Raw genomic sequence first — 16,021 nt, forward strand, 5'->3', positions numbered from 1 at the left:
TTCTAATTTTTCCACTTTTTTAACAGAAGCGTTCTAAATGCCAAGGGCTCTTGTTTCAGACCACTGCGGACACTTCCACTGAGGCTACCGAGAACGGGGCAGGTGGATTCAAGGGACTCAGCGATACCAAAGCAGGCCACAACCCGAACAATATGGGAAACACGGATTCCAAGTTGAACTTTCGAAAGGCGATTGTGCAGCTGACGCAGAAGAACCAGAAGATCGACCCCAGCGACGAGCAGTTCTGGGAGCAGTTCTGGCAGGGTCACCAGACGACGCTGGAGGATGTGTTCGCGCTGGTCACCTCGAGCGAGATTCGCCAAATCAGGAACGAGAACCCGGCCAATCTGGCCACTTTGTGCTACAAGGCGGTGGAGAAGCTGGCCCAGGCGGTGGACAGCAGCTGTCGCACTCAGGCGGAGCAGCAGTGCGTCCTGAACTGTGTCCGCCTGCTCATCCGGTGCCTGCCCTACATCTTCGAGGACGACAAGTGGCGTGACTTCTTCTGGAGCAGCCTGCCCTCGCAGGAGAAGACCATGCCGCTGGCCCAATCGCTACTGAATGCCACCTGCGATCTGCTCTTCTGTCCGGACTTCACGGTCATGGCCACGCGGCGCACGGGTCCGGAGAAAGCTGAGGAGCTGGCCAATATCGATAGCTGTGAGTACATTTGGGAGGCGGGCGTGGGCTTTGCCCAGTCGCCTCCCCACAACGCCCACATGGAGCGCAGGCGCACGGAGTTGCTGAAACTATTGCTCACCTGCTTCTCGGAGCCCATGTACCGATCCCCGCAGCAGTCCGAGGAGCCCAACAAGTGGATAGCCTACTTCACCTCCGCCGACAATCGGCATGCCCTGCCCTTGTTCACATCGTTCCTAAACACTGTGTGCTCTTACGATCCCGTGGGATTCGGAGTGCCCTACAATCATCTGCTATTTGCGGACACCACGGAGCCTTTGGTTGAAGCGTGCCTCCAACTGCTCATTGTTACCTTGGACCACGACATGGTGGTGCAGCAGCAGCTCACCCAACCCGGCCAGGCATCCTACGACGAAGGCAACAGCGGCGACAACTTGTTCATTAACTATCTGTCACGAGTTCACCGGGATGAGGACTTCCACTTCGTGCTTAAGGGCATAACCCGGCTCCTGAACAACCCCCTGGTCCAAAATTACTTGCCAAACTCCACGAAGCGGCTGCACTGTCACCAGGAGCTGCTCATTTTGTTCTGGAAAATATGCGACTACAACAAAAAGTTTCTGTATTTCGTGCTAAAGAGCTCCGATGTCCTGGATATCCTAATTCCCATATTGTATCATCTGAACTACTCCCGAGCCGACCAATCTCGTGTGGGGTTGATGCACATTGGAGTGTTCATACTGTTGCTACTATCGGGTGAGTCATATTTGTTTTGTATGGAAGCAGTTTACTTATTTTTAAACTCATTGATAGGAGAGAGAAATTTTGGAGTTCGCCTAAACAAGGCTTACTCCGCCACCGTGCCGATGGATATACCCGTGTTTACTGGAACCCATGCCGACTTACTTATCACGGTGTTTCACAAAATAATAGCCACTGGCCATCAGCGACTACAGCCGCTTTTCGATTGCCTGCTGACCATTCTTGTGAATGTTTCGCCTTATCTGAAAACCCTATCCATGGTGGCCAGTGTGAAGCTGTTGCATCTCCTGGAGGCCTTCAGCACACCTTGGTTTCTGCTATCGGCACCTAGTAATCATCACTTGGTATTTTTCCTGCTGGAGATCTTCAACAACATTATACAGTATCAATTCGATGGAAACTCGAATCTAGTCTACACAATTATACGAAAACGTCATGTGTTCCATGCTATGGCAAATCTCCCAACCGATATGGCTGGTATAGCGAAGTGCCTGAGTGGCCGCAAGACAGGTGGCAAGTTCAATTTGCCGCGCGTACCGCAAAGGAAAACCGCAACCATTTCCCAGGAGCTGCCTTCGGCCCATGTACCCGAAGAGTACAACGATGAAGATGAGGATGATGACGAGGAGGACACAATTAATGAAGAGCCCAAGGCGGAGGAGGATCTCGAATCGGAGACCGAGTCACATGAGCGATCTCAGTCGGGGGAGCAGCAGCCGGATGTTCTTACGGCCCAACCAGCCGAGCCGGGAACACTGAAAACCTCTTTGCTGGACACCCCGGCCATCAGTCAGATGACGGAGCGGGAGCCGGCACATCCAAATGATAAGCCGCAGGCGGAGGATTCTACGGATATTGTGCCCTACGACAGGTCAGCTGCCTCGACACCAACTGGCGATCGCAAGTCCACCTCACCCACAGAGCTGTCGCGTTTCTCGGTGGCGCACAGAAGCAGCATCCGCATGGTGCCGGGCGAGGGCGATCGTTGGGCACCAACGCCCGAGTGGATCGTCTCCTGGCGCTCAAAGCTGCCACTACAGACCATCATGAGACTGCTGCAGGTCCTGGTGCCCCAGGTGGAGAAGATTTGCATTGACAAGGGACTGACTGATGAATCGGAGATCCTCAAGTTTCTGCAGCACGGAACTTTGGTGGGATTGCTGCCCGTGCCGCATCCAATTCTCATCCGGAAGTACCAGGCCAATGCGGGGACCACGGCATGGTTCCGCACCTACATCTGGGGAGTCATATATCTGCGCAACGTGGAGCCCGCCATATGGTACGATACGGAGGTCAAGCTCTTTGAGATCCAGCGCGTGTAGGTCAGTATGTGGAAACCAAACCAAACAGCAGCGAAACCGTAGCTCACACGCTTTGGCATTTATTGTAGTTAATTTATTTAGTGCATATTTCATTCCAAAAGTCTTTGTGAAAAAATCAATGTATAATGAATTCCCTTTACTTTATTGTCTGCTTATCGGTTCCCCACGTCTTTCGATTTTTTTGTCGAGGCGAACCACCCAAAAATGAGGCTTATCAGTTGTAACGATGTAGCGTGAGTTCCTTTTAACTGATTTGTTATCGGCTTTTAGCATTGATTTTTAATTGCTTTTCCTAATTTGTTAATTTATAGAGCTCTCCAAAAGAAAAGCGTAAGCACAAAGTGTTTGTATTTTAGTTGAAGACTAAATTATTAAACAATTATTGTATTTATTTTTGTAATCTGTGACTTAAAATGTTCCTTGTGCCGTATTTTTAATACATTATTTATTATTTTAATTTAACTTTTTAAATTCCTGTATAGAAACCCGAGAAATTCACTGCTATAATCGTATGCTTTTGCTTCTGATAACCATTCAACTTAAAATAAACATAATTCTTTCCACATACCCAAGATTCAAGTTGTTAATTTCCAATACAGAATTTTGTTATTTTTCTAACTGCTCTAACTGACACCAAATAAGCTTTACTTGCTCTTGTAATAAATAGAAAACTTTAGTTGAGTCATAATCTGCTTTTTAAACATAATTAAATATAGATATTAATGTTAGAATGGAGAAAATGTAATAGTTTATTGTCTACGTGTGCTTAAAATATATATACAAATTAATAATGATATATAAAGGAATACGAACTAAACCAATGGCACCTATACAAGTCACTTTATAAAAAATCAATATACGAAATAAATCAGGACCTAACAAATAGAGGTTTTTACTTCAAAATATGGATAGAAAATACAAATACGATTTGATGGTGTTTTATTTATGATAATGGTATAATTTTGAGCCAATTAACAGTTATTAAAACAGGTTTTAAAGCACTAATCGTTATTGTTCAGGTTTTGATCAAGGTGGTCAGGAAGATGTTTCCTTTTTTTTGTGTTCTTTCTTTGGGCTTCTTGTTCTTGTTCCTTCTTGAGTTTCATAAAATGCTGATGCCAGTAGAAATATTTAAAGAAAAACAAGAGAAAAATAGCACCAGTTGTGATGATGGAAGCGGTACTTATCTCGACGGGCTTTTCATGTTCCTTTTTGATCCCATCAGAAAAATGGCGGGCAGACATTTGAAAGGCGAAGTTTTGAGGCTTTGCTATTACCGTGCCGTTATCATGGCTCATCCGAGGCAACGGCGGTAGTTGTCAGGACTGGACTGCATTGGGTTTATCAGCGGCGACAGGTGGTGCAGCAACTGGGATAATGCTGAACTTGATGAAGCTGCTCTTGCTGCGCTTTTGAACTATTCTGCCAATCAACTGTGGCTCCTTGATGGTCTGTTCGATGGCCTTAACTATGCGCTCGGAGCTGCTTTCGTCGGATCCACTAAAATTTCCCTGAATGAGAATGCGCACCTCGTGCCGCTTGGCCAGCCACTTGACAATGTTCTTGAGCCTTGAGGAGAGATCATGCTCTGTGATGCGGGCACCAATGGTAAGGGATTTCTCTGACTTCTTTTCCTTGGCTTTATCGGAAGCGGATTTCGACTGATCCGCATCATCCGACAGCATTTCGGCAGCAGTGACTAGTCTGCAATATATATATTTGTAAGCATAATAGCAATTACTTTGATTTGAGGACGGTATACTCACTTGAACATGGCTCTTCCCGTTTTGGCATCCGTTTGCTCCAAGCGCAACAGGTGTAGATCCCGCCTTTTCGCCAATTTCTGGGCCTCCTCCAAGGTGGTTATGCTCATCGACTGATTCTGCTGGATGAGGGTGATCTTCTGGGCAGACGGCTTGGGGCCCCGGGTGTCTCTGGGCTTGGGTGCACCTGGATTTCCACCCACCGGCTTTTGGTTCTGGGCCAAATTCCACTGGATTGACAAGGGCCGCAAGTGTTGCTGCTGGGCGACTGCTGCTGCAGCCTGTTTTATTACAAATCTCAAATGTTGCATGTTTGTTCTATAAGTACATATATGAATACACAACACAATTGGTTTAAGAAGTTTAGTTTTTAGACTTCGTTTTTTTGTTTTTGTTTTAAACCTTCATTAGCTAACACGGGCCGTCCGCTTTGCCAACGATGTCCAACCAGCGTTGCCAACTGAGGTAAAATCAGCTGGTGGCTATCGATTATACAAACCCGAAACGTCTGCTACTATCGGATTTTTGAAAATATGGCGGCATAGTGTGTAGTTTCAATTCGAAATTCACCAGCAGTTTTGTGTGTAATGATCCATGATTCAGCATCCCCCACAGGCTACTACTTAGCATGGATCATTTCTTTTTAAGCACTTTGGGAACACTTCATTAGAAACTTTATGATGGTTGCTTTGTCAAATTCATGTTATAATAGTATTTTTAACGTTTTGTTTAGTTTAATAAAGAATTTCTTTCATTCATAGGTAAGTTATTACTAATTTTAAGAAGTACGATTAATTTCTAGCCCGTTGCCTGTAACCGCCGTAGTTGCGCCTCCTGTTCGAAGCACGCTTCTCCTCCCTGGCCCGCTCCTCCGTCTGCCAAATTTCTCGAAGATTCTGGCACTCTGGCGAATTGGAGTGCTCCTGCAGCAGTGCACCCATTTCCGGCTGGCGACACCTCTCACAATCCTCCCATCGACTGAACTTGTTCAAATTGCGATCGCACTGATCCGTAGCGAACAACATGCACTCATCCGCACAGAAGTTGTAGAACCAGAACTGGCCCGTAACCGTTTGATCCTGGCAACGGGGTTGCGTTGTCTGGACCATTTGGAAACAGCGGTTGGACAGCGATGAGTCCATATCACCTTCAGGTGCATAGATGCCCTGATTGCCGTACTTAGTTTGTGTCCTTTGCCATGGCTCCCTAGGCGAATCAACTTCTGGGGCATCCAGGATTGAGCCGTATTTGCTGGAGGGCCGTTGACGCTGCCAGGGAGACCTTTCCACATCCTCCAAGCGCGGATCACTGGAACGTGGTTGCCCGGGCCAAGTGGGTCGCTCTGTTCTGGCTGGGGGATTGTAGCCTCGATCGAAGTTTGACTGCTTAAAGGTCGGAGGAACACTTCCCAAATTTGTCTGACGCTCTGGCATCCTGTTTACTGCCCAGTTGCCATTGTTTCCCTTAAGATTGCCCACCTCAAAGCCACCAGCTGGTCCATTTCGGGGTTCCTCGTAGTCTCCAAAATTTTCTGTCTCCTGCTCAAGTGGAGGTCCATACATATTACCTCCAGTGCGTCCATAGGGATCATCCATGTCGGAATTATAGGATCCCGGTAAATTGCCAAGACAAGCTCTGCCGGAACATTTTCGCGTTTCCTGCAGATCCATGCGATGGACACTCTGGCAATCCGATTCCGCTTGGGGATTAAAGTACTGTCGCTGGCGCATCTCGTAGCCATCGCCACAGGTGACGCTGCAGGGACTCCAGCTGCCCCAGGAACCCAATTGACACTCAGCACGTCGCTGTTGGGCCGATTGATAGCCGTTCCTCCTGGGATCTGGTTCCAGATCCTCAAACTCCTCTGGCTCCCTCATGGGCCCACTTTGACCACACATCTCCCCTTGGCACTCACGCTCCTCATACTGTTGCACATTGCAATTGTAGATCTTGGCAAGTTCCGGCTGCTTGTAGACACGCCTTCTGTACTGCATGCCAGCACCACATTTGGAGGAGCAATCGCTCCAGCTGGACCAAGGATGAGTGAGACACTCCCTAGGCACATCCTCATCGTTGTTGGCTTGGTAAAAGAATAGGATACAGTTATTTAAGCCTTTTACTAATCAAAACCCCACATACAATCCTCATCCGCACATCTTCTCTCATATATTCGCTGACGCTTCACTGTTAAAATGGCCATGGCTTTCATGGGAGCCCCAGATTCATCGTAGAAAGGTGACCGTGGATCGTTGGGAAAGTCGGAACGCATACGTCTAATGACATCTGGCGGAACCTGGGGCTGATCAGCTGACTATCAAATAGAAAACAAATGTTAATATGCTATCATTAAGCACTATCAATATCCATCTACCGTATAGGTGGGACCCGCATCTGTGCCGACATCCCAAGGATACAGATTGATGACCTTCTCCTCCAGCCAAGTGCAGTTGCGCAGGCACAGTTCCAGTCCAGACACGCCCACAATCCAATCCGGAGAGGGTTCTATCTTGGAGGCAAAGGACACCATGTGATGCAGAGGATCCACTCTCACCGAAGCCATCGTCTTGCTGCTCATATTGGGATAGGATGGTCCCCTTGCCTTGATAATAGTGCGTATTTTCTGATCCTGTGAGGGATAAGATATAACTAAGAGTGGTTTTTCAACGGGAACAGCTTTTATAGTCACCCGAAAATTGATGCTAAACTCTCGCTCCAAAAGACGAGAACTGCAGTGTTCGGCGTACTGCCTCATGGCCAAACTGGCAAGTGCTCCAGATTCCCAGAAGCGATAATCCGAACTGTGGGCCGCTCCGAGAAGTTCACAGAAACGAGTCTCCCAACCTCGAGCAGGAAAGTGCCTGGGATGCAGATTCCGAGACCAAACGCCTTCAAATACAAGCTGCACGTGCAAAAAACAAAAAGGTAACTGGAACTTTGTTGGATATTCAACTAGCTCACCTCATATCGGGCCTCATCGCAGGCGCAGCAGGGAACATCCACCGCAGGAACAGTTGGTTGACTCTCCACATCATCGGTGACCTCCTCGCAGATGCGACGCGTTAGTCCACCATCGTCCATGTGCCACACATCGCGATGCTGCTGAACGGTGGCCCGGATCAGGATGCAACCGCTTCCCGGCTCACTGGGCGCCACCCAGGTCAGGTGCATATGCGTCTTGGGGTTTGTATTGGTGTTCTCCACCATGTTGATGCAGTTGGGACTGAAGCGAGTCTCGATCAGATCGGCCAGCTCAAAGCGACCCAAGTCATCCTTGTAGCTAAAGTCACCATTCTCATTCTCCAGGGCCATGATAAAGCTGATGTAGCGGTGGCCATTGAATGCATTGAGAGAGACTAAGGGAGAATCAGTCTGAGTTCCAGAATACACAAGAAAACTGAAAGCCGGGCCCTTATCGTCGACCTTGAATTCCAACCAATTCGCAAAAGTCCCAGATAAGCCCCACTTTTGTTTACTAAACAAAAAACATTGCGAAATCTCGTAACTAAGCCTCGATAGGCCCATCCATTCACGCTTCCACCAAGTTCAAGCGCAAGGCCAATGAACTCGTTCTCACCGTTGTATTCCTGGCCGAGAATGTACGTTTCCGGATTGCCCATTACGCTTATCACAAAGTTCTCATCCACCGGAGATTTGGGCGAGGCCGTATTGGCCGGGCGGCGCGTACAGATCAGGCAGCCGACTCTGCCGATCACCAGCGACGCCAGTATAAGAAGCTCCACGAGAGGAGCACCACTTGACCACCACATGTATGTTTTTTGTAGCTTTGTTAACGTATAGAACCATTCGACTCGAACGACTGTTGCAAACTGAGCGGAGATTCCATTCCGAAGTACTGCTTTGCCAAAAGAAGAGAAGAGAGACTTGAAAGCTGATAAGGTTGGAGTGTAGTATTTTTCTGACCCACTGATACAAATAGAGTGCGTCGAAGCTCTTATCAGCCGACAACACCGGAAAGCCGGAAAAGTAGTGATCAGAACTCTTAAAGACTGTTTAAGAGAGAACACAACTCAAAAAGTTCTCTTGAGATGTCTTTAACTATACATAAAAGAAAAGTGTGATAAAAAAGTGCAAGTTCAAGAATTGCTTTCTTAAATTATTAATTAATTATTAATTTATTTAAATTATTTATTTATTCGATGTGATGTGATAATATCTATTTAGCCACCGTAACGACCACGTCTTGATGTTTCGTATCTGCTTTTGGTCTGCGACATGGGTTCTCCAATATCTCCTGCTGCATCAACAAACTGAGAATCGTAAACTCCTCCATCGACTGAGTCATATGATCCACCTCCCGTTTGAGCATAAGAGGAACCTTTTAGTCGGTTAGAGAGTCTACCTTTTGCTAGATCATAAGACCTATCTAACGGTTGATCATAGGATCTACCTCCCGTTTGATCATAACTTCCCGTTCTACCTCCCGTTTGATCGTAGGATCTACCACCTGTTTGATCATAGGATCTACCTCCCGTTTGATCATAGCTTCCCGTCCTACGTCCCAATTGATCATAAGATCTACCTCCCGATTGCGTTTGGTCATAGGACCTGCCTCCATACAGATCCATGGCATCGTTTTCAGATCGCTCCATGTCGATTTGTGGCTGCAGACAGGTGCCCTCGCAGGCCATTAGGGTACGGAAGCGGTTCCTATTATCATCGCAGTTGTCTGTGGTGAAGATCTTGCACTCGTGATCTTCGTGGTCGTAGAACCAAAAGTTGCTCACCACCACTGGAGTGGCCAGACATGGGCGTGTGGATGCATAGGGTTTCTCAAAACAGTAATCTTGAACCACATTATAGATGGCGTTATTGTCACTGGAGGGTGGAACATCCTCCGCATCCTGCTGCCGGTTGGGATATCGACTACCATAGGGAGAGCGAGTCGTAAATACCGGTCTATAGATAGGGGTAGTGTATTCATTATACGTATTCTTATAGCCCTGATTTAAATCATTGTAACCGGGTTTGTTGCCAACAAGCTTATCATTGCTGTAGCTGTTTGAAGGAGGAAATCCCTTGTTGTAACCACCGGTGCTGGATGGATTGTAAACGGTACGCTGCTGATTTTCTATCTGGTCGAAGGGTGAGTTTGGAGACTCCTGCGAGTTATCCCTGGGATTGTAAGGGGATCTATCGTTCCCCGCATTGTAACCCTTTCTATTCCACGCCTGGTTGCCGGATCCTAAATTGCTATTATCCTGTCTGCTGTTCCAAGGTGGTATCTTACTAACACCATAGCCTCCCTGATCTCTTTCGCCGAAGACATCTGGTTCCGGTAGAGCATCGAGTTCGCCGTTGTCGGGAATGGTGCCACCACAATCCGACCCCATGCACTGCCGAGTTTCCTCCAAGGGCAGTCGCATGACTGACAAACAACGCTGTCTGGCCTGCGGGTTGTAGTAATCACGGGTGCGAGTGGAGGATCCTCGGCCACATGTCTTCGAGCAGGGCGACCATTCACCCCAGTTGCTTAGTTGGCACTCGGCTATTGACCCACCTCCTATTTGATTCTCCATGCCCGTGCTAGGCTCCTCCCCTTCCAACTCCTCCTCCGCTGCTCCACACTGGGTTCCCTGGCATTGACGCACCTCCTCCAAGCTGCTATCGCAGTTAAAATTGGCTGCTAGGCTGGGATTCTTATAGCTACGCTGACGTTGGGAGTAACCCCCACCACATCGTGTGCTGCAATTGGTCCATTCGTTCCAGGGATGTACTGCGCACTCCAAAGGACTTTCCTGGGAAACTAATTGCACAGATTATCAAAGGTTAGTTATATAAAATTGAAAAGTGGAACATCGTACTTACCCTCTTCGCACTCCCGGATGTATAGTTTCTTTCGTGCCAAATAAAGAGTGGCCAAGGGTTTCATCGAGGCACCTGTGTCATCGTAAAATGGTGAACGATAGTCACTGGGATATGATGATGTTATACGGCGCACCACATCCGGTGGCACCTGTGGCTGATCTGAGGACTTTGAGAGGGTTATTCAAAATCCTTACTTATAATTCCATGACCTACCATATAAGAAGGACCCGAATCGGTGCCTATGTCCCATGGGTATAGATTCAACACCTTCCGTTCCAGCCACGTGCAGTTGCTGAGACAAAGCTCCAGTCCTGCCACACCCAGTATCCAATCGGGCGAAGGATCTATCTTGGATGCCAGGGAGATCTGATGATGTACAGGATCCAAACGAGCATTTGCCAGAGTGGTGCCGAAGGATTTCAAGCGGTGGGGAATGCCAGGTGCCTTAATAATAGTCCTCACTTCGCCATTCTGTTGGAAAAACTGGTTTTCAGCGATCTGAGGTAAGGCAAACCAGGGTACCCACTTGAGTGTTCTCCCTGATCTCGTTCTCCAGGGTGCGGGTGGCTCCATGCTCGGCCATCTCCTTCAAGCCCTGACTAGCTCTTCCTCCATAGGCCCAGTAGCGATAACCATGGGTATGGGAGGCTCCAATTATCTCACCCAAACGTGTGCGCCAGGCCTCAGCGGGAAAGTCCTTGGAATGTGTGTTCCTGGCCCACTTGCGCTCCAGAACGATCTGGACAGAAAAGGTATTCCAGTAAAGATCAGAAAGACTATATAAAATATGACCACCTCATATTTGGCTTCATCACAGGCGCAGCAATTCTCTAAAGGCGGCGTCATGCTGTTTAGCTCGTCAATTTCCTCGGGACAAATCCGCTTGGTCAAGAAGCCATCGTCCAGAAACCACACATCACGATGTTGGACCACCCCCGCCTTGATCAGAACACAACCGCTATCGGGATGACGTGGCGCTATCCATGACACCTCGATGTGGATCTTGGCATTTGTATTCGTACTCTCCACCATGTTCTCACAATCGGTACTGAAACGGGTGTCCGTGGTGCCCAGCAGTTCAAAGTGACCAGTCATATCCTGATCCCCGGCGGCCGACGGATCTTCGGGCTCGACAACCAAAGTGAAGCTCACAAACTTAAGGTTTATGGGACACGATAATGAAACTAGAGATGACCATAGATATAGAAGTAACTTGTAATGGAACCTTTGAACCTCTCACCATTGTACTGATGCTCTGGCACATAGGTCGCTGGATTGCCATCGATTAGGATCTTGAAGTTATCATCCGCAGGCGAACGATCGCCGGAGGCTCCCTGAGGAACTCTATAGCAGGCTCCCCTCACCTCAACCACCAGGAGAATCAGGAGCAAGAAAAGACGAAACATCTTTTCGCGATCCGAATTTATTCAAAGCTCAACGATGACTGACCGAAATTGTTGACTCGCCGTCTCCATCGATGAGCATTTCAATTTATCAATTATCCCCTGCTTCTTCCATCTTGATTGAGTTGCTATCAATTAGGAATGGTTCGTTTTTATGGCACGCTCTTCAATTGACGCTCTGAGCCCGGGTTCTTTGAACTTGCAACCCGGCGAAAATCACTCGGAAACTGCTCACAGCTATTCAATTGATCTGGGTCAAGGACAATCTGATATGAAAAATACTATTTTTATGTATTTTTTGTTGATGAGAAGTGAAAATCGGCTAACGGTTTTTGATAAAAACACCAAGACTGAGGGAACTAATAGACCATGGTTTCGTATATTTAATGATACCCTCGATAATGATTACATAATTGGTGTACAACTAATACTTGTTACAGCTGAGGGTCGTCGATTCTCACCACCGCTCGGGTTCATCGTTGCTACTCAGGAGGCACGGCATCATCACACACTTCTCCATGCGGACGCGATCCTTGCACTTGAAGCTCAAATCGGTGTTTAATAGGGTGCGGGTCCGCTGGCGAACGGCATTGTCGCCACAGCTGGCCGTGCAGGGCGTCCAGGCGGACCACTCCGAGTAGCGGCACTCGTCCCTTAGCTCCGGCTGCGGAACCTTCATCACATGTCTCCGCTCTCCGAATCCTCGGCCACTTATGGAGTACATGTCATCGCACCGCTGGTAGCACCGATCCAAGCGCACCAGGTGCTTGGGACAGGGTTTTCCCCCATACTTTGGGGTCCTGACCACACGACGCGTCCGCAACTGGAAGCCATCGCCGCAGGAGGCGTTGCAACTGTAGGACACCCAGTCGGAGACCATGCAATCAATGGGCTGTGCTCCATCGTGCTGGAGCTCCTGTTTGTGTCGCGGTAGCCGACATGTCTCCTCGCACTCCTCCTTCGACTTGAACTTGTTGAGATTCTTGTCGCAGCGATCCGACCAATAGATGGCGCACTGGTCACTCACATGATCGTAGTACCAGAAGTTGGCCACATCGCTATCCCGACAGGGACTGTCGACCAGCTCGTCGTAGCAGAAACTCGGAACAATGGTGTCGCAGCTGGGATTTGTGCAGTTAACCTCCTCCTGCAGCTTTATGTGCCGACAGGGATCCTGGCCATCATCGTTGGGATCGGTTACTCCGTACACCTGGTTGTTGTTCCACACCTTGCGAATGCGTTGACGCTTGCCATGACCACCGCAGGGTCCCATGCAGGGAGAGAAATCCGACCAGGGGGTGACTCCGCAAACCGGTGGTATGTAGTCCTCTCGATGCTGACTGTAGCTCTCGAAGTTCCGGAAAAGGGACCTCTTCTCGGCGGATCCTCCCTCATCCCCACCGGCCTGTTCCTCCTCAGGTTCACCGCCACCACCTTGGTTCTCGATGTCCCCACCACATTCCATGGCCTCGCAGATTTTGGTCTCATGCAAACGGGCCTTACTTGCCTTCTGGCACTTCTTCTTGGCCTTCTTGTTGAGATAGTGTCGGGAACGGGTCATTTCGCCAGTGCCGCAGGTCACCGTGCAAGAGGACCACTCGGACCAGTCGGACAGACCGCACTGCGGATCGTCGTGGCTGCCTGAAGGAGGTGCCACCTCCGGTTCAGCGCCCTCGGCAGTCTCCTCATTGAATCCGGCGCACTTGTGACCCACGCAGTTCTTCTCTTCACGCAGGGCATTGTTGCAACGATGACGCTAAAGGTTGATATGGTAATGCAATAGTTTTATATAAACCATTAATCCTCTTTGACCCATTTCTTACCGAAGCCAGCGCTGGATTCTTGAACTCTCGGATCCTGTACTGCTTGCCAGGACCACACTTGGTGGTGCACTCATCCCACCTGGACCAAGAATTTGTGGCGCACTCAGGCGGCAGTTGTTCCGCTATTGGATCAAAGTTAAAATTCATATATAAGAAGATACACCCAGAAAACTTGAACAGAAAAAAAATCCAAGATCAACGGTAAACGGTGGTTTTCTTGGTGTTCGAACTTAAAATCTACTTACAATCGGAGGATTCGCAGTTCTTTTCGTAGAGACGTCTTCTATTGATGTGCAAGGTGGCCAGTGGTTTCATCTGGGCGCCAGTGGGATCATAAAAGGGTGAACGGGGATCGTTGGGGAAATTAGACTTGATGCGACGGACCACGTCTGGAGGTACCTGCGGCTGGTCAGCGGACTAAAAAATATAAAACATTAAAAATCTATTATCTCAGAAATTGAGGAAAACATCTTACCATATAAGAAGGCCCGCTATCGGTGCCCGCATCCCAGGGATATAGGTTGTGCACCTTGTTCTCCACCCAAGAGCAGTTGGGCAGGCACAGCTCCAAACCAGAAACGCCAACGATCCAATCCGGCGAGGGATCCACCATCGAGACCAAGGATATCAAATGGTGATTGGAGTCTACGCGAAAAACGGCGAATGTTTTGCCCGTTACATTGGGATATGCGATTCCCCTAGCCTTGATGATGGTGCGAATGTGCTCGCTCTGATCCTTCAGCTCACTCTCCAGGGTTCGTGTGGAACCATGTTCCGCCACCTCACGCAGACCCTCACTGGCCAGCTCTCCATACTGCCAGAATCTATAGTCCAAGGTGTGTGAGGCCCCAATAATATCGCTGAATCTGGTGCGCCAGCTATTCGCAGGAAAATCCTTGGGATGTGTGTGACGTGACCACTTGCCTTCAAAGGTAAGCTGGAAAGCAAAGGTAGTAATAAAACCCTATATAGTACATAGAACAGAACCTCACCTCATATTTGGCCTCGTCACAGGCACAGCAAGGATCCACGATGCTGGGCTGGGTGTCAATGTCATCCACTTCCTCCTCACACATGCGCTTGGTGAGGAAACCATCGTCCATGAACCACACATCACGATGCTGCATCACCGTGGCCCGCAGCAGGATGCATCCCTGGCCAGGACTGGATGGAGCCACCCAGACCACATCCACGCGGGTCTTCACATTAGTGTTGGTGTTCTCCACAAGATTGGCACACCGTGGACTGAAACGGGTCTCGGCCAGATCAGCTATCTCAAAGGAGCCCAAGGCATTGGGATCATCTTCGCCTTCACTACTTTCCGGATCCAGGGCCAGCATAAAGCTTATAAAGGACAAGCCCGAAAAAGCACTGAGGCTTACTAAAAATAACAGAAGAGAATCGAAAGTTAAGAACTGGAAATTTCTACCCATTTAATATTGATGATTAGTTTAATTTCAAGTAGCATCATCATAAATCACTCACCATTATACCTTTGACCGGGCACATAGCTCTGTGTATTTCCGTTCACGGATAGCACATAGTTATCATCCACTGGAGATTTGGCTGCTGTGGTCCCTAGTGGAACCCTATTGCAGCCCTCGATCCGGGGGAAAGCTCTCGCTAAAGCCAGTGCTAATATAAAACATTCTAGGGCTTTCATTTCCAAGTGCTGCAATGGGAAATTGAGTCGGAATACAATTTTAGATTCGTTTAATGCAACCACGTGGTAGGGGAAAACTATTTCTGGTCACCATTTGCAAAGAACTTAATTGCCTTAATTATCCGCATTCGTATCGAATGTCAATGGCAGCCAATGGGTCCTACTTCCAGTTTTGAATTGAACTTGAATTCGTGGAATTTAGCCTTCAATTAGATGACTTTGTTCGAGTGCACATTTCTTTTTTTTCCACACAGACACTTTCCATTTCTGTTGAGATCTAAACCACATCAGCTCAATTGCCATGCGGAACTTGAACTAGGCGGCTTGGTTGTTTACCCCTTGAAAAGCGGATCGCATTGCGTATATATGTACTATATAAACCGTCTACGTCACTGATTAAATTCCATTGAAAAACGCGCCGACTGTCTAAAGCAAAATAACAGCCCCTAGAGGGTGACAAAATAATGATGAAACTTTTAGGGCTTCTTTTTAGTACTGCACATGTAATTTAAACCCATTTTTTCATTAGTATATTTAATAGGTTACTACAGCTGATAAAGGTAAAACCAAAATAAAATGCACTTGTTAAGTATTAATTATTACTATTTTGTCACTCGAAATGCTAAGTATTGATGGATCGTATGTGAAACACTTTTGTAGAACCGTTTCCCAGAGGGAAATTCCAAACGAAGAACTTACTCGGAAGGCACACAAACAGCAACTGAATGCAAATTTCACCGAGTCGATTATTGGACAGACGATGTGCATCGGGTCCAACCGAATGGATTATGGAGAACCTCGGAGAGAGAACCGAAGCGCT

The 16,021-nt window shown here is 48.0% G+C and overlaps 5 protein-coding genes across 6 annotated transcripts in view; 1 reads left to right on the top strand and 4 right to left on the bottom strand.

Moving 5' to 3' along the window:
• The window catches only part of LOC108008443 (ribosomal protein S11), a 145,573-nt gene that overhangs the window by 114 nt on the left and 129,438 nt on the right, over window positions 1–16,021 (top strand). The window contains exons 2-3 of one of the 2 annotated variants that reach the window (XM_017073370.4): window positions 60–1,395; window positions 1,453–3,650. In XM_017073370.4, coding sequence (XP_016928859.2) covers window positions 153–1,395; window positions 1,453–2,723 — 2,514 coding nt within the window. In that variant the 5' untranslated portion in view covers window positions 60–152 and the 3' untranslated portion in view covers window positions 2,724–3,650. Of the gene's footprint in view, window positions 1–59; window positions 1,396–1,452; window positions 3,651–16,021 lie in introns of those variants that run through there. The other variant, XM_065863865.2, reaches the window with a different exon arrangement.
• On the bottom strand, window positions 3,646–4,930 carry mIF3 (mitochondrial translation initiation factor 3). The gene is made up of 2 exons (XM_017073371.4): window positions 4,490–4,930; window positions 3,646–4,427 (listed from the first exon to the last, which is right to left on the bottom strand). The coding sequence occupies exons 1-2, from the start codon at window positions 4,795–4,797 to the stop codon at window positions 4,043–4,045; spliced, it is 693 nt and encodes a 230-aa protein (XP_016928860.3). The 5' UTR covers window positions 4,798–4,930; the 3' UTR covers window positions 3,646–4,042.
• LOC108008364 (spondin-1) lies at window positions 5,199–8,319 on the bottom strand. Its single transcript, XM_017072201.4, has 6 exons — window positions 8,061–8,319; window positions 7,445–7,839; window positions 7,173–7,385; window positions 6,858–7,112; window positions 6,626–6,797; window positions 5,199–6,566 (listed from the first exon to the last, which is right to left on the bottom strand). Exons 1-6 carry the CDS (start codon window positions 8,251–8,253, stop codon window positions 5,278–5,280), a joined length of 2,517 nt encoding a protein of 838 aa, XP_016927690.3. The 5' UTR covers window positions 8,254–8,319; the 3' UTR covers window positions 5,199–5,277.
• LOC108008660 (spondin-1) lies at window positions 8,592–11,871 on the bottom strand. The gene is made up of 6 exons (XM_017072549.4): window positions 11,553–11,871; window positions 11,108–11,496; window positions 10,839–11,051; window positions 10,526–10,783; window positions 10,313–10,478; window positions 8,592–10,250 (listed from the first exon to the last, which is right to left on the bottom strand). Exons 1-6 carry the CDS (start codon window positions 11,716–11,718, stop codon window positions 8,665–8,667), a joined length of 2,778 nt encoding a protein of 925 aa, XP_016928038.3. The 5' UTR covers window positions 11,719–11,871; the 3' UTR covers window positions 8,592–8,664.
• Window positions 12,067–15,959, bottom strand: LOC108010222 (spondin-1). Its single transcript, XM_017075066.4, has 7 exons — window positions 15,901–15,959; window positions 15,024–15,210; window positions 14,531–14,919; window positions 14,014–14,475; window positions 13,784–13,955; window positions 13,539–13,660; window positions 12,067–13,471 (listed from the first exon to the last, which is right to left on the bottom strand). Exons 2-7 carry the CDS (start codon window positions 15,199–15,201, stop codon window positions 12,173–12,175), a joined length of 2,622 nt encoding a protein of 873 aa, XP_016930555.2. The 5' UTR covers window positions 15,202–15,210; window positions 15,901–15,959; the 3' UTR covers window positions 12,067–12,172.

The sequence above is a fragment of the Drosophila suzukii genome, chromosome 2R (genome assembly GCF_043229965.1).
Source record: "Drosophila suzukii chromosome 2R, CBGP_Dsuzu_IsoJpt1.0, whole genome shotgun sequence".
NCBI classification, from domain to species: domain Eukaryota; kingdom Metazoa; phylum Arthropoda; class Insecta; order Diptera; family Drosophilidae; genus Drosophila; species Drosophila suzukii.